At 44.9% G+C, this 25,346-nt stretch overlaps 1 protein-coding gene across 1 annotated transcript in view; it reads right to left on the bottom strand.

The window, feature by feature from the left end:
• The window catches only part of itga11b (integrin, alpha 11b), a 29,665-nt gene extending 6,474 nt beyond the window's left edge, over positions 1–23,191 (bottom strand). The window contains 21 exon segments of the mRNA XM_063906039.1: positions 119–217; positions 835–1,039; positions 1,521–1,606; positions 1,747–1,857; positions 2,167–2,306; positions 6,126–6,298; positions 6,517–6,647; positions 7,447–7,650; positions 7,888–8,031; positions 8,236–8,384; positions 8,501–8,645; positions 9,728–9,792; positions 10,119–10,284; positions 10,567–10,711; positions 10,850–10,998; positions 12,242–12,369; positions 12,792–12,906; positions 13,007–13,098; positions 13,470–13,576; positions 17,041–17,152; positions 23,140–23,191. Of these exon segments, the coding sequence (XP_063762109.1) occupies positions 119–217; positions 835–1,039; positions 1,521–1,606; positions 1,747–1,857; positions 2,167–2,306; positions 6,126–6,298; positions 6,517–6,647; positions 7,447–7,650; positions 7,888–8,031; positions 8,236–8,384; positions 8,501–8,645; positions 9,728–9,792; positions 10,119–10,284; positions 10,567–10,711; positions 10,850–10,998; positions 12,242–12,369; positions 12,792–12,906; positions 13,007–13,098; positions 13,470–13,576; positions 17,041–17,152; positions 23,140–23,191 (2,718 nt within the window).
• Between the last annotated feature and the right edge of the window lie 2,155 nt (positions 23,192–25,346).

Here is a 25,346-nt window from a genome sequence, read left to right as displayed (position 1 = left end):
TTCCCTCCAGAGGACATCACTATGGAAGACTCACGCTGCTATTGGCTGGCGCTTCAACACATTGTACGTGATAGGCTAAGTGGTAACATCAGTACAGGTGTGCAGGTGCAGAACGTACCTGAGACAATGACTTCATGAACGGAGCGCTGATGTTACAGCTCCTCTGATTGGCCAGTCTGTCCTCAGAGTGGCACTCGATCTGAATATCTGATTGGTCCTGAGGGGAAAGGGGAGGGTCCGGAGTCAGTAAATGCATAGGTATTGAGCATGTTTTATGGTTTTACTCAGCCTTTATTCCACAAGGAGAGGCCCATTGAATCTCCATTCCAAAGACCTGGAGCCTTTACTCTGGAGCTTTAACCATATGTGCAGAAATGCCAGTTAAATAGCCAATAAAACACGACTAACCCTCCACAAGTGACTTCATATTTAAGGGTTTTATCATTCATTTCATATATTATTATTATATTTGATCTTTGTTGTCTTTATTGGTTATTATCTGACCTTGATTAGATTGATTAATAAGGCATGTCTTCTCCATTATTTTCTGATTTGGTTTTATGAAAGTCTGCAGACACATCGTTCTCCCATCAGGTTGAGATCGTCATTGCTCAGAAACTCTGCCAGATTGATGTGTTAGTTAGAAAAGCTTCCACTGTGAGTCACCTGGATTCTTCCCTGCAAGACTACAACCCGACTGTTGGATTAAAAGAGACCATGGAAAGGTTTTGATGGACTCAATGAAGGTGTGGTTACACATGATATCGTAAGAGAAAGAGGAATAACTAACATTCATTTATGGAGACTCAGACTATGTCAGATTTCCTGGCCCACCTTGACGATGAGGCTGGAGAACAGCAGGTTGGACGAGGTAGAGATTTGGACGGTGGCTCCGTAAGCGTTTTCTCCCAGATTCTCCAGGCGGGCGAACACCACCACCCTCCTCCGCCCGGCCTCCACCACGTGCACCGAGCCCTCCGACGCCCCCTGCTGGCTGCACAGCGGCCAGGCCGCCCCCTCCCTGGAGCTGCAGAACTGCCTGCAGGTGCAGCACAGAACATTATAATTACCTGAGGTCATACACACACACACACACACACACACACACACACACACACACACACACACACACACACACACACACACACACACACACACACACACACACACACACACACACATACATGATATGTACTGGGACAACTTGTTCAGTCTGACTTGGTTTCATATTGAAAATAGATCAATGAAATTCATTCAGAGTTAAAAAACAAACAAATAAATCAATAAATGCAAAATGAAATGTTCACATGTCAGCAGAGAGAGTAATATAAAATATCTAGAATATAAATGTGGTGGGAACACACCGATCGACCAAAGATAGGATGCTGTTCACATGCTGTACTACGAGGGAGAGTTATGAAATGGAAAAAGTAGGATAATAATAATCAGCACAAACAAAACAACAGCACAGAATACTGCAGTAATAGTAATGCGTGTGTGTGTTACTGCCGTGCACTCACTGAAGGTGCATGAGGTCGGTGTGGCCGTGCAGGGTGAGGTCGGGCACGCAGACATCTTCCTGCTCACAGCCGTTCCAGAAGGGAAGCTGCAATGAGAGGTCCCAATAACAACCAAACCCCATGAAAGTGTGTCTTTGTGGCTCGATATCACAGACCCAACCGTACAGTCCTCCTCAGGCAACATGCAACGCGGTTCTGTTCAGTTTTGTTCTGGATATCAGCTCACCTCGGCCCGCAGGATGTTGGGCCAGTCAGGGTCCAGCACCGGCCCCTCGTCCGGACTGTGCAGCCCCGTCTCCAAAACCACCGCCAGGGGTCGCCCGTAATCAGTCGTCTCCTGCTCACAGAGACATTCATTAGTTGATTGATCCAGATTCAGATCCAGATTCAGATCCAGATTCAGATCCAAATCCAGATTCAGATCCAGATCCAGATTCAGATCCAGATCCAGATCCAAATCTAGATTCAGATCCAGATCCAGATTCAGATCCAGGTCCAGATTCAGATCCAAATCCAGATTCAGATCCAGATCCAGATTCAGATCCAGATCCAAATCCAGATTCAGATCCAGATCCAGATTCAGATCCAAATCCAGGTTCAGATCCAGATTCAGACCCCCTGCTCTGTGAGCGGAGAGGATTTTCACCTGGATGGAGAAGCCGATGCGCTGGCAGCTTCTACCTCCGACCTGCAGGACCAGGTTCCTCGGCTGCTGACGCTCAGACTCATCCAGGACTGCCCGGGGGGGGAAACGCCTCTCATCCAGAACCAGACTGTACCACACGGCTGCAGGGGGGGGTTAAAGGAGGCAAAGCTTTACATGTCCTTCGGGGGATGTGAAATAAAGTGACATCACTTTTTTTCCTCATCAGTGCAAACCCGATACGTTTCCACAAGTTGTATATCTGAGAGTCCGCTGAAAGGCGGAGAGTCTTTACGCTTCACGATGACACCCCCAGGCCCCAGAAACACTTTCCGCTCTGGGTCAACACGTAAGTGATGTCCCTCTTTGGACACGAGACACATTGCTTTGTCTTCAGTGGACTTCAGGATCTGTCTTTGTGCGTCCTGATTGATTGTGAATAGTTCTCATTCTGTTTTTCCAACCTGTCTTTGTCGTTGTGCGTCAGAACCTTTCCCTCTGCCCTGATATGAAACAAAGAGACGGCACTGTTTTGCTTCATCAGTGCAAAACTGAACCTGTTATGTTTCCAAGCGTTGCGCACATTTATATCTGAAAGTTGGCAACAAAGGAAGAATCATTTTGTTTTTCCATTCACTGATCTCTCATGTGAGGATGTATTACACACCATTACACCACCAGGCACCAGTAACTCTTTCCACTCTGCCTTCCACTTTTCTAAATGAAAACAAAGGGACTTGATTGATTATGACGTTGTGTATATTTACAGACTGTTGCAGAGACTAAGCAGCAAAATCAACATTAAAGACTTTTGGAGTTTTATTTGAGCTATAGCTTTTTGTCCAAGAGGTGCAGGTCCGGACCTATACCTGTACCTGTACCTGATGTTACGTTTAGGTACGCAGCCCTACCCTTTGTTACGTGATCCCAGACCTGGTCTTCCCACGTGGCATGACAAACAGATTCACTCCGCGCAGTCTGCGCCCTTTAACTTACGCGGCAAAATTACACAACGGCCGCCAATGCCAGAGGGAGGAGATCGTTTGTGATTTTGAGTAGCGCTGTTTCTGTGCTGTGTTGCGATCGGAAGCCGGATGGAAAGGGTTCAAACAGGTCTTTGGAGTTGAGGTGGGCTTTGAGTTGGATGGAGACAACCGTTCGGTATTTTAGACAGAAAGGGGAGATTGGAGATGGGCCGGAAGTTGGACATGATGTCTGGATTGAGTCCCGGTGTTTTGAGGATGGGGGGGACAGCAGCCAGTTTGAGTGAGGGGGGGACAGAGCCAGAGCTGAGGGAAGAGTTGACGATGTCTGAGATGAGTGGGGAAATGGATAGACAGCTCTTTACGAGATGGGAGGGGATGGGATCCAGGATGCAGGTGGAGGTTTTCATGCCAGTCAAGATATTGGAGAGCTCCGTCGGGGAAACAGGGAAGAACTGAGACAGAGTTTGAGTGGTGACGGGGGGGGACTGGGGGGGGGTTGCACTTGTCGGTTGTAAAGGATTTGGAGGTGGTGTCACTTGGTTTCAGGAGTTTGTTAATGGTGGAGAATAGAGCCTTTGGGGTGGAGGAGCTGGAGTGAATGAGTTGGGAGTAGTAGGCGGACCGAGCGTTGGTGAGGGCAGTTTTGTATTCCTGCAGGAAGTCGGTGCATATTTGGTGAGGTACTGTTAATCCGGATTTCTTGCAGAGTCTTTGGAGTTGGCGTTTTCTGGATTTCATTGTGTGGAGTTCAGGACTGTGCCAAGGTGCGGAGTGAGTGAATGCGACCGTTTTGGTTTGTATGGGAGCCAGCTGCTCGAGACAGGAGGAGAGTGTTGTAGAAGTGCACAAGATCAGAAGGATTATCAGACATCAGTGGGGGGGGGGGAATAATGTTGTAGAGATGGCAGCAGAGAGAGCGTCGGGGGAGAGAGGTGTTATGTTTCTGAAGCGTATCTGACGTTTTTCTTTGGGGGCAGGGACTGGGATGTCAATTTCCATGATGATGGAGGGTGAGGTTGGAGAGTTGGTGAATTGGTGGTACAGAGGTAGACTGACAGGCTACTGGCTACAGGTTACAGGCTACAGGCTGGGTTAGCCTTACCTTAGCCTCCAGTGGTGGGGAGTCCAGCCCGGTAGAGCTGACCACACCGGGACAAAGATCCCGGTGTGAAAAACTGTTGGGCTCGGTGTGGCGGGTGATGTTACTGACGAGGACAGTTCAATCTGATGGTACACTGGTAGCAGGACATCGGAGAGTCAAGCTAGCAGGTTAGGCTGAAATGTTTGGTATGTAAAAATTGCTGATCTAGGCTAATGCTGTAATATGATTGTCTTTTGGATCATTAGTTCAAGGTGGTGTATCCAAATGCCTAGTAGCATAGCTCTGCAGTACAGATTAAAGTAAGTTAAACAGCAAAACGCACAGCAACAGCAACAGAGCGGCAGCAGCGTGCGCCAGCGTCTGAGAGCGTGGTGAGTATGATATTCCTAGTACCCATCTGTGATTCACCTGGTTTTCTGCCAGTGGTTGAGAGCACTCTGAGCCAGATAGTGAGGAACAACTATCTCACCGTCCACAAAGTGTCAAACTACAGAAGGGTTAGGGTGTGATTTTATCATGGTCATAAACAGCAGCTGTGCACATCTGCACGTTCCTCTGATCAACTTCAGTTCAGAGTAACTGCGCACACAATGCACCGACTGGTTCTGTGTCTCTGATTCATGCAGTAAAGCTCGTCCTGCTGCCTGTTAGTTTTTGGATGCAGAGTTGATCCTCATCTGTGCAGCAACTGAGGTTCAGATTAAAGATCGTGCCGAGAGCCGAGGCTGCAGCGCCACGTCTGCACAGAGATAAATGAAACCCGAGTTCAGATTTAACTCAAACATCGCTCCTGTGTGTGTGTGTGTGTGTGTGTGTGTGTGTGTGTGTGTGTGTGTGTGTGTGTGTGTGTGTGTGTGTGTGTGTGTGTGTGTGTGTGTGTGTGTGTGTGTGTGTGTGTGTGTGTGTGTGTGTGTGTGTGTGTGTGTGTGTAATCGGGTCCAGATGATCGGGGGAAATATTGAGGATGAAGGTATGAAGGGATGGATGGAGGAGTGAGAGACACAACGGAGCACTGTGGGTAATCTGCAGCGAAGGAAAGACCACGACTGATTGGTCGGAGATCATCGTCACGCGCGCCTCAAAGGAAGACCTCATCACGGCGTGTAGATCTATATTGTATTAAGACGACTATTGAGAAATAAAAGCTGCATAACCACGGAGCGCTGTCTCGTTCTGCAGGATGTGTAGCCGTGGTTGGTAGCTCTGCACCACAGGGAAGTCGGTAAGGTAAAGTAAACGTGCGGTCACCAGGTCGCAGTGAGAGACCCTGTACAGACCCTGATGCGAATCAGAAGTGTCTTTTGTCCTCATAAATACAGTCCCGGAGCGTCGCCCGGAGCTGGTGCCGTCTCATCTCCTCAGAGTATTTCAATAGACTTTCAATTGTGGTTATTGCTAAGTATTCATTACCAGACAATGTGACCAGCTAGCAGAAACTCTGATCCTGGACAAACTACCGTCAATAGCATCTGAGGGGGTTCTGAGGGGGTTCTGAGTGGGTTCTGAGGGGATCTGAGGGGGTTCTGAGGGGGTTCTGAGTGGGTTCTGAGGGGGTTCTGGGGGGTTCTGAGTGGGTTTTGAGGGGGTTCTGAGGGTTTCTGAGGGGGTTCTGAGGGGTTCTGAGGGTTTCTGAGGGGGTTCTGAGAGGTTCTGAGGGGTTCTGAGGGTTTCTGAGGGGGTTCTGAGGGGTTCTGAGGGGTTCTGAGGGTTTCTGAGGGGGTTCTGAGGGGGTTCTGAGGAGGTTCTGAGAGGTTCTGATTGGGTTCTGAGGAGTTCTGAGTGGTTCTGAGGGGGTTGTGACGGGTTCTGTGTGGTGCAAAACGGAAGCAGAGTTCCTGCTGGAACTCTTTCAATCTGTCGCTCCTCCCACCTACCCACATCCGTCCGGCTCTTGGTGCGGCTCTTGGTCCGTGAGTCCAGACTCAGACAGACGGTGACGGACATGCAGGTCACCTCCTTCCCCCCCCGCCGGCAGTCCTTGTGAAACATGTTCACCTTCTCGGGTTCAAAGGTCAGCTTGGCCTGAATCCGCACCACACCTCGAGACCTGCAGGGGGGGAAGCATGGCTCCATCAGCGGGGGGAGGGGGGGGGGTTCAGAGCCAGAATCAAACTGTATTTGTCCCGCAATGGGGAAGTGTGTGTGTGTGTGTGTGTGTGTGTGTGTGTGTGTGTGTGTGTGTGTGTGTATGTGTGTGTGTGTGTGTGTGTGTGTGTGTGTGTGTGTGTGTGTGTGTGTGTGTGTGTGTGTGTGAGATGGTCTGACCAGACGATGACAGCGGCTCCCAGTGCTCCCACCGCGAGGTCGACCAGCCCGTCTCCGTTAGCGTCCAGCACGCCGTGCAAACTCTGACCGAAGTACTGCAGACCTGCGGAGGAGCCGGCTGCAGACAGACGCTGCGGAGAGGATGCATCCATTCAGACAGACCAACAAAAACACTGAGGCTGAACGGGAGGGCCGGTCCAACACACTGAAGCACACATTAGGGACACATTGCTCAACTCTACCATAGATATTGTGTTCTACAGTAGATGTCTGAATTTGGACTTCTGTCACAGAATTCCAAGAAACCATCAGAATTCAGAAATGTACTTTTGGTCAGATCTCAGTTTCACATCCTCTCCGTAGATTCTGTGGGAAGTTTTTGAACTAAATGGTTGTAATTTGGTTGTGGCATTTTCCAAGAGTAATTCAGCTGATAATGTGCATAAAGCAGACTATCATTGATGCTCCTTCATTAGGAGAGCTATCCATCATTTTGTTATCGCCGCCATGAACTCTCCGGACACCGGAGACGGATAGTGTTCCAAAGAAATCCGCCTTTTCCACCCAGTCAGAAACCTTGTGATGTGAGTCTCCCTTTTCTGCAGATTTAGCTTTAAATATAAATATGTTACCCAATTGAAAACTTATATTTATTACCCTGGGATATTTTTATCCAGAACCTCAAACATATTTGCTAAAGGCGATAATTTAAAAAAATCTGGAGTGATTTAAGTTTGGTATTTTCAGATTCAACATTTGAACATCTGGACAAACGAAAAAGCACATGCTGGTTCTGATGATGAGTAATATTTAACTGATAGATCTGTTTCCTGATGAAGCGGTGTTGGACGGCTCTGTAGATGTTCTTCTTTGAAATGGGAAACACGTGCTGGTCCTGATTGTTTAATGTTCAGCACAGATCACCGTTACCTGTCTGAACCGGTGCTGGACGCTTTTCTCGAGGCCGTAGAACACGTACACCGCCCCCTGGTGGTCGTCCTCCAGCGGCGCTCCCACCACCAGCTCCCTGAACCCGTCCCCGTTCATGTCGGGAATCTGAGCCAGCGCCGATCCGAGGCGGGAGTTCTGAGAGCGGTCAGAAACCTGCAGCGCCCCCTGCAGGATGAACGATGTCTGCGGGGAGAGGGGTCACTTAGATCTTCTTGATAAAGATGACTTTGTTGATGAGATAGAAACTGGATTCACATTGGAGGACTTTAAAATGTGTTTGCCACAACTTTTGAGAGGTGGCTGTGTGTGTGTGTGTGTGTGTGTGTGTGTGTGTGTGTGTGTGTGTGTGTGTGTGTGTGTGTGTGTGTGTGTGTGTGTGTGTGTGTGTGTATGTGTGTGTGTGTGTGTGTGTGTGTGTACCTGTGGTGTGACGGTGTAGATGTAGACCCTCCCCCTCTCCCAGCCCTGGCTGTAGAACATCGGCGCTGCAACCACCAGCACGTCCGTCAGTCCGTCATCGTCTACGTCCATCGATAACAAAACACTGCCGAAGTACGAGCCGATCTGACAAAGGAATCAAACGTTGAGAACTAAATCAAAATGATCAACAACAACAACAACAACAACAACAACAACAACAACACTCTTTCAAGTTCATTAACCAATAATTAACTTGTCACCACCATGTGCCGCACATATGTGATTGCAAGAATGAATGTGTGTGTGTGTGTGTGTGTGTGTGTGTGTGTGTGTGTGTGTGTGTGAGACCTGCTCTCCCAGCAGCGCCTGCAGGATGATCAGGTTTCCGGTGTTTTTCAGCGTGAAGACGATGACCTTCCCGGTGTGGTTGAACCTCGGCGCTCCGGCCACGTAGATCTGTGCGCCTCGGGACGAAATGAGAGAACCCACCGAGTAACCTGAGACCGCAACACACACAGAACCAGGACTGAGATCAAGACTTTTATTAATCTGTTCCCCTCAGGTTCCCCCAGCCACTAATAACTGTTAGGAAGGTACAGCAGAGGCTGTTTACCCAGATAGGCTCCATGGTTCTTCAGCTCTTCTGGGAACTCGTCCTTGTAGGAGGACTTTGGAGGAACCACCTTCCCGTGTTTAGTCTCTTTCAGCACGGCACCGTTCCAGTCATAGGCGCCAACCGCCCCGAGCAATACGCCGTCCTGGGGAAAGATGATTGGTAATGAACTCACAGAGCGATCCGTCGTTTCTGAATAAATAATGTGTCAGAGTCGGGACGTCACTCTGGTGCTCGATAAGTCCAGAACTGAAAGCGATTAAAGCGTTGAGTCATGCTCTCTACGGGCCAAAGACCAGATGACCAAATCTTTGGCGACCTTCTACAGGATCTGACCCTGGATCTGTAGACTCACTCTGAAATGTGACATGTGGTCGTGCTGCAGGAGGGAGAGGAGGACTGCTCTCCTGCACGGTGACTCTGCCAAAGACTCGTCTGTTTTCCACATCAGACTGAACTGATTTCTTACCTTTTAATCCCGGGGAGAAGGAAACACATTGCATATCTGTCTGTGTATGTGATGGTGTGTGTGTGTGTGTGTGTGTGTGTGTGTGTGTGTGTGTGTGTGTGTGTGTGTGTGTTTGTGTGTGTGTGTGTGTGTGTGTGTGTGTGTGTGTGTTGGCAGCCTTACGTTCAGGAAGAAACCATCTGCTCTGTGTTACACATAGAAAGTTTCCACGACACCATTTACTCTCCCTGACGCTGGAACTCAGACAAATATGACTTTTCCTGGACGAGAGGCAACAGCAGTATTTCTAGAAGCTTCTTCTTACCCTGCAGCTTCAGACTTCTGCAGGAAGCAAACTGAGTAAGGTTGTTTGTCCTGGAATCAGGTTTGATAAGTACATCCCTTTGCTCCTCTCCTAACTGGATCACAGCTTGTTTTACTGGAGGAAACTCGGTTCATTTTACTAGCATCAAGTACTCTGTCAAAAATGTAAATACAGTTCGATCTTTGGAATAAAGCATGTGAAAATAATCATCTGCCTACTAAAGAAAGGTCTTTCCAAAGAAGGAGTCCAATTTAGAAAGAACAGTGAGTGAGAAGAACCATAATGACCTCGCTGACGTCCAAACAAGAGAATCTCTGAGATCTGAAACACAGATTTCAGAAACCTAATCTGGACACTTTCACAAACCAGCATCTGAGCAAATCACACATGAAGGGAGAGCATCCTTTCCATCGATCAGAAGGGGAAATAAATTAACCTTAATAACGTTACTCACTTTGACTAAATGTGAGGAGAAACCGGCCTGAGCCATCTGCAGACCGAACCCTCGACCCTGACTTCCTGCAGAACAAAAACAGACAACATCTTCCTGTTACTTTCACAGTTTAATAAAACTCTCTAAAGGGTCACCAGGAGTGCCAATCCCACTGAGAATCAGCAGCTTACCTCTACCCTGTTTCACTATGTGTTTGTGTCTAAGAAACAAATGCGTACATCAATCATTGAGATTTCTCCAGCAGGGATGAAGGACACCCCTAACCCTGAGCTCAAACTAACACATAATAATAACATTTTAGCACAGAACAAAAATACGTCAGTAAATGAATCCAACATTAGCCGCCTTCAGCTTAGCATTGGAGACGTGACCATGCAGAGGGTCAACTCACCCTCTAGGGAGAAGATCCTCTCTCCCAGTGCGTCCACTATGTCCTTCAGTGCCGACTCGTCCGACACGTTGAAGAAGTGCTGCTCATCCGGGTCGCTCGCAATAAACTTTATTTCCTTTAGGAAGGATTCAGGGTTGATCCCCCGACGGTTGTAATATCCCAGAACCTGGAAGAGTCGCAGAGGAAACCCTTTTTTAAACCCAAACATGGAACTCCTGCATTAAAATGTCAGAAAACATCTGGGGACTACAACTCCCATGATCCCACACTTCACAACTATAACTGGTCTTGGTGCACCGGCTGGGTGAAACATGGGAAGAAAAGAAATGAATAAAGTCCAAGTTCTCAGAAAGTTGGTTGAATAAGATAAGGAGTCGGACAGGAAGTTGGCCAGAGTCAGACAGGAAGTCATTAAGGTGTTTGGGTTTTGACAGTAACGTGGACTCACAGCGATGGCGTACATGGTGACGTTGTCTCGCTCGCTGTCGGCGACCGCCTGCACCAGCTGTGGACTGTCGTGAGATTCTCCGTCTGTGATCACGATCATCACCTTCTTTGCTCCGGGACGACCACCGCGCTTGAACCCTTTGGACCTGAAGCCAAAAGAAGAGTTCCACTGCGTCAGAGAGGCAGGATGTGGAGTTTAACCCTGCTGTCGTGTGCGGGTCGAGATGACCGAGTTACTCAATCATAGGGTTGTCATTAACAAGGGATGTCTCTTTGTGCCGTACCGCCCCACGTTGATGCCCAGGGCCGTCCTCGTCTCTTCGCCGCCCCGCTGGTTGATGCTCCTGGCGGCCTGCACCACCTCCTCCACCGTCTGGTAATCCCCCAGACCAAACTCATGCACCACCGTGGAGCCATACTGAACCACACCCACCTGCAGACGAAGCACACCACACCTGAACCCATGCACCTGAAGGTATCCCAATACAATATAGCCCTAACGCTCAGAGAAAGCTTCCTCCGTCAGCCTGTTGGTTTGTAAAACCAATTGGTGCTTTTAGAGAAACAAGAGGCCACGGTCAGAAAGGAAACTGTGAGGTCGGGTTTAACAAACTCAAAGGTCAGCAGCTGTGGAAAGAGATGTAAAACTACAGAAGACATTACATTCATCCTCGGGGGTTACAGCCCTGGTTTCCTGTAAAGTGTTTGGATTATTAACAACCAACCACAAAGTTTTCCTGAGAGTTTGTGACAACAGATCATCACGAGCCAATGAAACCACAGCTTATTGGGAACGTAGGTATCTAAAAAAACACAACCTTGTCCTTTCATCCTCAGCCACATTCCTAAATCCCTTCATCCATCAATCCCTTAATCCTACATTCCTAAATCCCGTACCCCTCACGCTCATCCCTTCATCCCTCGCTTTCTCATCCCTTCATCCCTCCATCCTTTCCTTGTCCCTTTACTTGTCCCTTCATCCACTAATCCCTTAACCCTACGTTATTAAACCCCTTACACCTCACTTTCTCATCCCTTCATTCTTCCCTTCCCTTATGGGGCGGCAGTGGCTCAGTCAGTAGGGACTTGGTCTTGGGACCGAAGGGTCGCCAGTTCACGTCCCGATCGGACCAAAAAAAAAAAAATGTAAAAAAAAAGTAGAGCTGGTAGCTGCAGAGGTGCCAGTTCTCCTCCTAGGCCACTGCAGAGGTGCCACTGCAGAGGTGCCCTTGAGCAAGGCACCTAACCTCTATCTGCTCCCTTGGAGCCGGGTACCTGGCTGCCTCTCTGCTCTGCCACCTCTCCTCTGCATGTGGTTGTGTGTGCATGTATTTCCTCTGTGTTTGTAATGTGTGTCAACAGAACAGAGTAGAGAAAAGCAATTTCCCTGTAAGGGATTAATAAAGTATGTCTTCTTCTTCTTCTTCTTCTTCTTCTTCTTCTTCTTCTTCTTCTTCTTATCACTTCATCCCTAAACCCCTTACCCCTCACTCTTGATTCCTTCCTTCCATTATCCCTTCATCCCCATATCCCTTCAACCTCTCTATCTGAGATGAAAAGCTCAGATGTGACAGAGATCCCCCTGCTCTATAGACTCTGAAAATGTTCCTCCAGGTGTTTTTTTGTGTTCAGTATTGAATCCCACAGGACAGTTTTAATTTCAGCGATGAACCGACCTGCGTCTGACCTGGGCCGATGTAGAACTTCTGCAGGATGGTGATGAGGAAGTCCTGCACCTCGTACCACGGGTAGATAGAGTTAGAGCCGTCCAGAACGATCACGATGTCCATGAACGTCTCACACCCTGCAAGACATTTACAAGACAAATCTAATTAATTTACCTCTATTAAAGATGCCTTTTTAACTCCCCTTTTTCTGTCTATGATTTTAGACCAACAGTTAAACGAGAATGATGGATGGATGGATGGAGGGAGGGAGGGAGGGAGGGGTGGAGGGAGGGAGGGAGGGAGGGAGGGGTGGAGGGAGGGAGGGGTGGATGGATGGATGGATGGATGGTGTGATGGGTGGATGGATGGATGGATGGATGGATGGATGGATGGATGGATGGTGTGATGGGTGGATGGATGGAGGGAGGGAGGGATGGATGGATGGATGGATGGATGGATGGTGTGATGGGTGGATGGATGGAGGGAGGGAGGGATGGATGGATGGATGGATGGATACAGATGGATGGATGGATGTTTATAAAGAGTATGTTTGTCTCACTCTGCAGGGCGGGGGCGATGGTGTGGGACAGTTTGAACGTCCTGCTGACTCTGGAGCAGATCCCTGTGCTGTACAGCGAGCTGCCACACTCATGAGACCAGAGAGGACCACAGGTCTGAGGACAGAGACACCCAGTCACTCCCTCTGCAGACTTCAGACGATTTTTATCAATCATGCATTCATTTACGGTGAGGCTGAGTGTGTTGGCGTCCCACCACGAAGCTGCTGTCTCTGGGGTTAGAAGTCAGCGTCATCCCCAGCCTCATGTTGTCCTTCCTCTCCGACACGTTGTCCAGAGAAAGCCTCCCTGAAGCACGACATCAGTCATTAGCGTTAGCATTAGCACAAACTTTAATTGACATAAATATGTTTATGCACAGCAGGCGTTTCAGATATATATATATATAAATATATATATATATATATATATATATATTTATATATATATATATATATATATATATATATATATATATATATATATATATATATATATATATATATATATATATATATATATATATATATATATATATATATATATATATATATATATATATATAAATATATATATATATAAATATATATATTTATATATATATATATATTTAAATAAAACGTGTAAAAACAAACGTGCTGCTGTGATGAACATGTGATATTTCTCTGAGTGTTGCTCACCCAGGTTGAGTCTGCTGCAGTTTGCAGAGGTTCTGTCCAGAGGGCACCTGAACACATCACCAGTCTGCTGCTTCCCAGTGGACTCAAAGGGAGCTCCAACCAGCAACCTGGAACGCACACACACACACACACACACACACACACACACACACACACACACACACACACACACACACACACACACACACACACACACACACACACCACACACACACACACACACACACACACACACACACACACATACTAACATCAGAGACTTGAGTTGTACCCGAGCTATGGTGCATGCTGTCGTATGAAGTCAGGAACCCCATAAAGAGTCTGATTAACTTCACGGACGGGAAATAAACAAGCCTTTAATGTACGGCTGCAGAGGTCAGGCCCCGAGTCACACAGCGGGGGGGTTAGTAAACACCTCCACATGGGACTTCTGGGAATAAAGCTGAGTCACGCTGCAGAGGAGCAGCTAACCGGCAGGCTGATAATGTGTCCGTCCACATCAGACACATTATCATCCGCCACTCGTCCATCGCTTCCTGAGCAGGTGCTGCTGTTTATTGAGCTGTTTGTTTCCTGATTACTGACTTCCTGCAGCTCCTGCAGCCGCTAGCATGCATTCATCTGCAGAGCGTTACGGTTAAGGTGCCGGGAACAACATCTTCATAATTCTGCCCTCAAAAACATAGATTTAGGAGGATGAAAATCAGAGCATGAGCTACGGACAATTGAATAAATCCAGAGAGGAGCAGGAGCATTTACTCATAGACTTCTATACAATCTGAGCTAATACATCCAGAGAGGAGCAGGAGCATTTACTCATAGACTTCTATACAATCTGAGCTAATACATCCAGAGAGGAGCAGGAGCATTTACTCATAGACTTCTATACAATCTGAGCTAAAACATCCAGAGAGGAGCAGGAGCATTTACTCATAGACTTCTATACAATTGCATGTATAACTCTCCACCAATAATTATTCCACCATGTCTGAAGAACTCCAGACAAACACCTGAGACGTTAAGTGTCACCATGCTGTGTAGAAAAACAACTCTGCAGGATAACAATGTCAAATCCCCCCCCCCCCCCCCACACACACACACACAGACAGACACACACACACACACACACACACACACACACACACACACACACACACACACACACACACACACACACACACACTCTCACAGAGGGGGGTGGGGAATAACAAACCGCACCACATAGTTTCCAGTCCCGCTGCTGTGCCTCGGGTCGCAGGCGTCACAACGTAAATGCCTTCCACTTATTTACCTTCAAAGAGATGCGTTCTGCGATCCTGAAGACTGTGAGGTATTCATCACGGAGCAACTGTTTCCAGACAAACAGAGCGAGAGGGAGAGCGGGAATGTTGCACAATCTCACCTGCAGCCGCAGACAGCACCCAGCAGGGGGGCCAGTTTAATGTCTCCTGATGCCTTGCAAAAGGGTTCAACAACACAGGGTCTGGATCTGAGCCGGATCAAACTCCATCACATTCAGGGTTTATTTCTCTGACCAGTTCAGACTCACTGGTGTTTAACTGGACCATCATCAGGGGCTCTGGTCTGCAGAAGTACTCAGGTCTTGTACTTGAGTAAAGTAGAAGTACTCAGGTCTTGTTCTTGAGTAAAGTAGAAGTACTCAGGTCTTGTTCTTGAGTAAAGTAGAAGTACTCAGGTCTTGTTCTTGAGTAAAGTAGAAGTACTCAGATCTTGTACTTGAGTAAAGTAGAAGTACTCAGGTCTTGTACTTGAGTAAAGTAGAAGTACTCAGATCTTGTACTTGAGTAAAGTAGAAGTACTCAGATCTTGTACTTGAGTAAAGTAGAAGTACTCAGATCTTGTACTTGAGTAAAGTAGAAGTACTCAGATCTTGTACTTGAGTAAAGTAGAAGTACTCAGATCTTGTTCTTGAGTAAAGTAGAAGTACTCAGATCTTGTACTTGAGTAAAGTAGAAGTAATCAGATCTTGTACTTGAGTAAAGTAGAAGTACTCAGGTCTTGTACTTGAGTAAAGTAGAAGTACTCAGATCTTGTACTTGAGTAAAGTAGAAGTACTCAGGTCTTGTACTTGAGTAAAGTAGAAGTACTCAGGTCTTGTTCTTGAGTAAAGTAGAAGTACTCAGGTCTTGTTCTTGAGTAAAGTAGAAGTACTCAGATCTTGTACTTGAGTAAAGTAGAAGTACTCAGATCTTGTTCTTGAGTAAAGTAGAAGTACTCAGGTCTTGTTCTTGAGTAAAGTAGAAGTACTCAGGTCTTGTACTTGAGTAAAGTAGAAGTACTCAGGTCTTGTTCTTGAGTAAAGTAGAAGTACTCAGGTCTTGTACTTGAGTAAAGTAGAAGTACTCGAGTATTGAATGTATGCGACTCAATAAGCGTATGTAAATCTTCATGTATGAACAGATGAGGCTCAGGTGAGATTTCACATACTTTTCATATTTTAAATTTGATCTTAAAGTACTTTTATCCTGATTAGAAATACTACCATAGAAAAGAGAAGAGCTGGGATTAAATCAGAATCTGTGAGACGAAATGAAGTCAAATGAGAGGAAGGTTTGATCTCACTCTTCCTCACAGCTGGAGGTTGAAGTGTGTCTTCAGGTATCATAAAGTGACGAGAGCCAAGGGACTCTAGAGGTCTGGATTATGAAATCCTAATTTACCGCAGGGCGATAAATACCGCCCGCAGATATCAGAGACACGGGGGGAGATGTGTCGTCCCAACATGAGTCTGACTTCTCCACCAAATAACCAACTTTCCTGGAAACCAGTCGAAGGTTTTCCCAGGAATCGTCTGACAGACGTCAGCAAATAACTCCTTTAGATCCACAGTCAGACGAACAGGGACCAGCCCGTCTCCACCTGAGGCGTCCACACACTGCCAGAGCTTCCAACCCTTTAAAGTCCAATACATGATGTTCATGTCGTTGTCTATCTTAAGAGCGCCTGATTTAAAGAGGACATTCTGAGGTTCATCACACGGGCTTCAGTCTCTACTCTAAACAGAGGTTCAGCCAATCTGTCACTTTAAATTCCCACTGAAACACAAAGTATTTCAAACACATCGCTCACAAAGCCAGTAACAGGAGAGGCTCTCTTACTGGGAAGGTAATCAAAGAACTGCTGCTAAACTCAAGCAGCTGTGATGGGCTCTCCTCATGAAATACCACTGGACCCAGGACAAACTTTCACTTCTCCCACTGGTAATAAATAAGAAAAACTCACTGGATAAAGAAGCTGTAGACAGACCAGTCCAAACTGGTTCCTATCAATAATATGAGACCAGTAAAGACTGGTTTCAATAGACACAGACAGACTGGTTTCTGTTAATTGTGTTAGACCAATACACACTTTTCTGTAGTTTTATGCAGACCAATATCGACTGGTTTCAAATGATGGTGTTGGACCAGTACAGACTGGTTATATAGGGAGTGCAAGACCAGACCAGGACAAACTGGTTTCTATATATGGAGACAGACTGGTTTCTATTGATGTTGTGAGACCAGTACAGACTGTTTGGTGTGGTGGATGAATATTTAAGGGGGATTCTCACCATTGGCGTCCTCCGGCCTCGTGCTGCTGGACCGTGTATCCAAACTGGTTTTCCTTGGAGCCGGAGAATACCTTGAAGTTCTTCGGGTCAAAGTTGAAGCAGAGCTGAAGATCTGAAACACAGAAGAAGAAGCTCAGCTGATCGACAGCAACGTCCATTTTGGAAACTGGGAAATAAACGGTGTTTCTACACCAGAACCAGGTCTTACTTTCCTCCTCCGCCTTTTTGAAGTTAAATTATAGAATTGAACGGAAGAAGATCAGAAGACATTGTTGAGGTAAAACTAGAAGTGGTTTTAAGAGGAAGAAAATATCAGGATTCAGAAAATATTTTCTCCGCAGAATTCTGAGATTCCTCGATAAATATCAAATCGGACTTTTTTCTAAAATACTGTCAGATTCTGAGCAAAACATTTGGGACTTTAACTGGAAAATTGCAGAATTCTGAGAAACAAAATCTGAGTTCTGGAAAAAAATATTATACTTTTTTTCCCCCAAAAATCTCAGAATTCTGAAATGTGAATAAAAAATGAATTTGATTTTTCTCAACATTTTTAGAGTTATGAGTTAAAAAGATATTCAGACTTGCTTTCAAAAAATCTCCAATTTGAGACTCTTTCCTCAGAACACATTTCAGCTGTCCCCTTCCTGACATCAAGGGGTCGTTAAACAGTGGTCTTATTTTAACAGCCCAAAAGCCACAGGGACGTTCTTGTTTAAAATGCTTCAGTGTCTTTGAGACAGGCTCTAAAGTCATGCAGCCTGTAACGCGGGCGTGACCCCTGACCTCTGCTGCTGTAGTCCCTCTCAGTCTATCTGCTGTGTGTCTGAGTTCAGAGATCGGAAAGAACTCTGCAAACTGTGCGGCTGAGAGCCAGCGGTGACGAATCTGTGATGAATGTCTCTTCTGAGGCCAAAAATAAGAGAGGAGTGACGTGTACGTTAAATAAACTCTCCTTTTAAAGAGAGATTCTTTTTCCACATTTCTGAAAGTTATTTTCACAACAGAGGAGTACGGAGGCCGACAGGATCCAACACAACGGCCCAAACCTCCTCCACCAGGAGGAGCAGCTTCGGAGAGGATGCAGATATAGAAACTCAGATCAGAACTCATGCAGAAACATCTGCAGCAGCTCTTCAACACATGCAGAAACATCTGCAGCAGCTCTTCAACACATGCAGCATCTAGAGAACATTCAGCAGAGGAAACATGAGCAGTTTACTAAAAGCTGCAGAAACCAAACGCTGCAAGAAGCTCCAACACAAAGGAGACCAGGGGACACTAAAGAGAGACGCACACAGCTGGAGACCAGGGGACACTAAAGAGAGACGCACACAGCTGGAGACCAGGGGACACTAAAGAGAGACGCACACAGCTGGAGACCAGGGGACACTAAAGAGAGACGCACACAGCAGGAGACCAGGGGACACTAAAGAGAGACGCACACAGCTGGAGAACAGGGGACACTAAAGAGAGACGCACACAGCTGGAGACCAGGGGACACTAAAGAGAGACGCACACAGCTGGAGACCAGGGGACACTAAAGAGAGACACACACAGCTGGAGACCAGGGGACACTAAAGAGAGACGCACACAGCTGGAGAACAGGGGACACTAAAGAGAGACGCACACAGCTGGAGACCAGGGGACACTAAAGAGAGACGCACACAGCTGGAGACCAGGGGACACTAAAGACAGACACACACAGCTGGAGACCAGGGGACACTAAAGAGAGACACACACAGCTGGGACCGGAGCGCTGGGTGACGTTCAGGTTCATAAAGCTGTCTCTGTCTCTGTCTCTGTCTCTGTCTCTGTCTCTGTTGTTGTTCTCCTGAAATGTTTTCAGGTCTTATTCTAACGATGTGATCACAGGACTCCTTCTGATGTCACTGCAGATCTGCTGTGAGCTAGCTCGCTAACGTAGCTAACCTCAGATATCCTGACACACACAGGTCTTACTGTTGGTCATTTATCAGAAAAAGCGTTGGTGTAATATCGTGTCAAAGCACCGATAGTCACACCAACCCAAAACAAGGCAGAGATACTTAATCAGACACATGAAGGCTTTTCATTTCTCCATGCTTAATGAATAATGAAGTCACTTTCCACGACGTGTCTGCACTGGAACTGAAGACAGATTCTGCAGCTATGAGGACATTTTTGTCTGTGATGTTTTTTGAAAAGTCTGCAGATCATCTGCGGGAGTTGGAAATAATACGTTTAAAGATGGGAGTAATTTAGTGCTCGTTGTCAGCAGCGTCTGTGTCACTTCCTGCAGCCGGCGGACAGACCTGCCTCTGTCCGAGGTTTGGGGTTCTCAGTTATTTGGGTTCCATTTCTTGCTTTGGACAGTAGCGTTAGCCTTATTGCTGTAAGGGGCTGAGTGATAGAGCGGTCTACAACATGGAGATATTCACCACTCCATATCTGAGCCTCCTGCATCTTATACACCCTCTTCTTCTTCACCCTCTCCTATCCCAGGTGTGAAATCCTCACCCCTCTGATCCTGACTCTCCCTAGACTATGTGGTGTGTCTCCAGCAGCAATGATGAATACAGATTTATAAAAGAGCTGTTATTCCCAAATACAAATTATTGAACTGCTTTCAGAACGAATGATATATTCCTAACGTGATAATCGTGTCAAACTCTTGTCGGGAACAATGAGCGCTGGCCAATAGGAGAGCGAGTGTTTCATCGTGATGTCACTAAGTTCCGGAAGTAAACAAAGGAGTCCAATGGGGGCGTTTTAGGGGGGAGTGTGGGGGAGAAACTCCCTCTGGACGGAACACAGGGATTTTAGCCTTTGCAGACCATTTACATGCACTAATAGCTATAGATACAGGAGAGGGGGGGGGGGGCACAGGGCCTCTTTAAATGCAGATGTTTTTGGATAAAGCTGTGATCCTCCTCCAGCGTACATTCAGTCCTGGCTGAGAAATGAAGGAGTCATTATTTTACTAAGCTATACATGTACCTAATGTCCCTGCAGCTGAGTCTTCTTCAGAAAACAAAACCCCGTTCCTGTGTGGGGCTGCAGTGAAGGGGAGCAGAGGGGCCAAGAATAATACCACCTCAGGGTTTGTGTTGAAGAGCCACAGCGGGGATTCAAGATTCAAGAAGCTTATTTATCCCGAGGGAAATTGAGGTGCAACAGTTCAATACAAAGAAGGAAGGAGAAATATACACTCAATATAACTAAACTACTAAATATACACTAAATATACATCAAATATACACTAAATTTACACTCAATATAACTAAACTACTAAATATACACTAAATATACACTAAATAAGCACTAAAAAACTAAACTACTAAATATACAGCTCAATATACACTCATATACACTAAATATAACTAAACTACAAATATACACTATAATATAACTAACCTACTAATTACACTAAATATACACTAAATATACACTAAATATAACTAAATAACACTAAATATACACTAAATATTACTAAATATACACTAAATAATACACTAAATATAACTAAACTACTAAATATACACTAAATAATACACTAAATATACACTAAATATAACTAAATATACACTAATATCACTAATATTACTAAAATATACACTAAATATACACTCATATATACAACTACTAATATACACTAAATATACACTAAAATATACACTAAATTATACACTAAATATACACTAAATATAACTAAATATACACATATTATACACAAAATATACACTCAATATAACTAAACTACTAAATATACACTAAATATACACTAAATATACACTCAATATAACTAAACTACTAAATATACACTAAATATACACTCAATATAACTAAACTACTAAATATACACTAAATATACACTCAATATAACTAAACTACTAAATATACACTAAATATACACTAAATATACACTAAATATACACTAAATATAACTAAACTACTAAATATACACTAAATATACACTAAATATACACTAAATATACACTAAATATAACTAAACTACTAAATATACACTAAATATACACTAAATATACACTCAATATAACTAAACTACTAAATATACACTAAATATACACTAAATATAACTAAACTACTAAATATACACTAAATATACACTCAATATAACTAAACTACTAAATATACACTAAATATACATCAAATATACATCAAATATTACTAAATATAACTAAACTACTAAATATACATCAAATATTACTAAATATAACTAAATATAAACTAAATGTATCAACAATAAGAGCAGCTTTGCAAATATGAAGTAGTTACAGTAACTACGTAGGTATATACAACAATAGGTATAGTGCAAACGGCAGTACAGTAATAAGAGAACTGATGAAACTAAGCTGAATACTACATACTGAATAAAGTGAAATGACAGCATTGATGAAATAAAGTGTCCCTGAGTCTAAATGTTCCTCTATATGAGAGGGCACCGAGCTTTAGGAAGACAATTCAAATTTACACGAGTCCAGAAAATGATTCATTTATTCATGACTTCTTTAGGAGAAATGCTTCTTTTGAATACTGTTTCGTCTCTTTTCACCAGACTGTTTCCAACTCGATGGACTTTCTTTTGTTGGTATTTCTTTATGTCAAAGTACTTTCAAAATGTGTCAATAAATGAAAATAAGGACATTATTTTCCACTGTTACTGACTCACATTAACCAGCATCAGTCAATTATAACTAAACTACATTTAGTAACGTGTTCATGTTATCCTTTAAAGGCGGATTTGTTGTTGCATGCTTAACGTTAACACCCCCTTCTTAACCCTGCTTTAGAAACACTATATTCAGTTCATTTTTCAAACCAACTTCAGGTCCGGTCATAAATACCAACATTATTGAATGTACCCTTCATACTGTAGCTTTCTAGAAGAGCCTCTGGAATATGAAATGCTAATTATGACCAGTCATTATTCAAAACATGGATTTTGATGCATTTTAAACAACAGGAGACAGCCTCCACACATCAGAGCATGTTTCCATCAGCTGGGAAATGTAGAATAATGCTCTGGAGGTAAGGCTGAGATAATGTGCCTACACACTGATGCAGTCTGCAGGGACACACCTGATTCCAGAGGTGACTAACCCAACAAGGTCCAGGTGGTGAAATGAAACCACCAGATAACACAACAGGAGCCATGTTCTCCCCCTGAGTCTGCGCTGTGGGGGGACCGAGGCTTTCCTGAACGTTTCTAACCACAACAACAACACGGTGACGGATGTGTTTCTGCTCCAGTTTAACGATCCGCTTAAAAGCCACAAACCCCCCCCCCCCCCCCCCAAGTTCCTGGTCGGACAAACCCCCCCACCCTCCAGGGAAACACCCACAACCTGCAGCATGGCACTGATCGGTGCACAGATCAGATGAAACACAGATCAGTGCTGAGACGTGATTGAATCAGAGCAAACAGGAAGTACCCTGTGGGTTCTCGCTGTGAATTTGTAGCGTTTTGCTCCAAACATCGGGATGATGGTGGGCGGTTCTGCTCGTCAAACAGCAGAGACATTTCCTCTCATTGAGGGACTGTTGAATGGGATGCATTAAACATGGGTTACGTTCTCAACATTCAGTGGCAAAACGCAACAAAAAGTCCTCCTGAAAGCTCTGGTTCTCCTGAAGCTGATGAACTCTTTTGCTTCATTCCGACTTCATTCATTCACGCGCTATTTAGCATTTCTATTCTCAACATTGACTTTCTTCTTGACCAATCCTGACATTGACCAACAAATTGGACTTCTCCGGACATTTCAATGGTATTACCATCATCTACTTTATTCCCGACTTCCATTTAGTGTTTGACATCGACTTATTTCATCAGGTTTGAACTTTATTCTGGACATTGATTTCAAACCTTCCATTGACTTTCTTTTGACTGGTTTGTCTTCTCACCACATTTACATTTTATTACCATCATCTACTTTAAGCTCGACTTTGAGTTTAGTTTGGACATTGATTGACATCGACTTTAATTATTGACATTCCTCTCTAGATTTGAACTTCATTCTTCACATTGACTTTCCTCTTGCCATGTTTAATTCATATGGTCGACATTTACACTGTTACCCCCCCCCCCCCTCTCACCTGGCAGGAAGCTGCAGGTCCACAGCAGCAGCAGAGAGTGGTGATAGTCCATGAGTGTGTTTGAAAATAAAACACTGAAGGTGTGTGTGAGAGTGTGTGAGATTGTGTGAGAGTGTGTGAGATGTGTGAGAGTGTGTGTGTTGGTGGTTCGATTCTGTACACTGCTGCTCTGATGTGTGAAGGAGAGAGAATCAGAGAAAGAGGAGGAGCAAAGGGAACACACCTCCTCACACACACACACACACACACACACACACACACACACACACACACACACACACACACACACACACACAGGTCTCTGTCTTTAACTTTCCTAACAGGAGCTTTAGGGTCTCGATTTTTGCACAAACAGGAAATTCCTCAATCAGTGACTGAAACCCCCGGGGTGAAAAATAACTGAGCATCATGGGTAATATTGTACAGGAAAGGTAAACCCTGGTGTCTCTGGTTTGTGCAAAATGTAAGTTGATCAAACACTGGGAGGAGCGGGGGGGGGGGGGGGGGGGGGGGCAGTCTACAGATATTTTACATTTACCAGGTTAATTAAAATGTCTGTTAAACCTACATTTCTACATTCCTATGAGCTCATTATACTCATGAAGCTGAACTTTGTTAATCTTACTGTACTTTCCCCTCTCCTGAAGTGAGTTCTAGGTGTTAGTCAGTGGCGGCTGGCCAATAGAGGGCGCTAGGGCGCCGCCCCACCACTCACCTCTCACCACATTTCCTTGAATAAGACATAAAATAAATGAAATAAAAACATTTGAAATATATATTTGTTTAGATGTGCAAGATAAATATTTCATAGTTAATGATGAGTAAAGTTGTTTCGTTCGTTGACATTGTCTGATTGGTGACGTATTTCCGCCCTGGGGCGCAGGAATCTTTGCCCATAGACTCTCGTTAAAAGTTGTACATGCGCAGTAGCTCCTCTTCAATACAAGAGATAGGACGATGTTGGGGCGCACCTCTCCTGCGCCCCGAGCTGAATGCAGCTGGATTTGGCGGCGGGGCTGACGTCACAGCCTTCTGTCATAAAGTATGTGCATGGTCCATGTTATATATGATATATACTATTCAAATATACAGAGATAGAGATAGAGATAGAGATATTTATATTGGCCCTCTGTATAGTAATATAGCACATCTGTATATTTGTTCATACTACATCTGTTTATACTATGCCAATTACCCCCCCCTCTTTATACTGCCCTTATCTTTACATAATCACTCTGAACTGCATATACTGTACTCTATATATCGCACTTGTTCCTCTTTGCACTTCTATCTCTCTATAATGTTGTTGTTGTTGTTTTCATTGATGTAAATACACTGGTCTGATCCTTAGTACATGTATGCATGCTTTTCTTTTTATATATACATTTTGGAGTTATAGCCCCCCCTGGAGAAAACTCCACCACTCCACTGGTGTTAGTGCATGTAAATGGTCTGCAAAGGCTAAAATCCCTGTGTTCATGAGCAGGATAGGGTCTCTTTAAACATCTCAAACAATGACTCTCATTGGTGCAGACTTTAAATGATGAACAGGCAACTGATTTGTATCTGTGTGGTCATATTAAAGACCACAGAGCACTGCAAAGACGTCTGTCCCTTCGTAGAGCGCTAACAGACCAGAGCGTGAGTCATTCTGACAGAAAAACAAGTCTGTGGACCATAAAATGAAGATTAACCATCTGAAGACCAGAGTCCCCACGCTGTAACTCCGTCAACATGTCATACACACACACACACACACACAGGCACAGGCACACACACATGCTCCCTCCCTGTCAATAAAAGACATACTGCTGGACGGCAGCGGGCTGCTGGAAATAACAAGTGGAAACTGAGAGTAAAGCAGACATTAAAACTGCCCCGAGGGTCAGACAGTGAACGCAACCTGTCCAACATATGTACAGACACGCACACACACACACACACAGACACACACACACACACACACGCACACACCAACACACACACACACACACACACACACACACACACACACACACACACACCCTTTCTGATTACATAACTTCTTGTATATTTCGTGGTTTTCGTTTTCATCTTTGAGTGGTTTGCATTCCTTGTAAAAAGCTGCGAGCTAACCCCGCTAACGGGACGTTTTGTTCACTTCTAACTGTAAGGGGGGGTTTTTTTTTTATTTGCACCTAAAAAAGCCCGACAAAAAAACCCAAACG

This window comes from Eleginops maclovinus, chromosome 2, assembly GCF_036324505.1.
Source record: "Eleginops maclovinus isolate JMC-PN-2008 ecotype Puerto Natales chromosome 2, JC_Emac_rtc_rv5, whole genome shotgun sequence".
Taxonomy (NCBI): Eukaryota; Metazoa; Chordata; class Actinopteri; order Perciformes; family Eleginopidae; genus Eleginops; species Eleginops maclovinus.
Note: the sequence above shows the minus strand (reverse complement) of the source record. Positions and strands in the feature narration are given on the sequence as shown.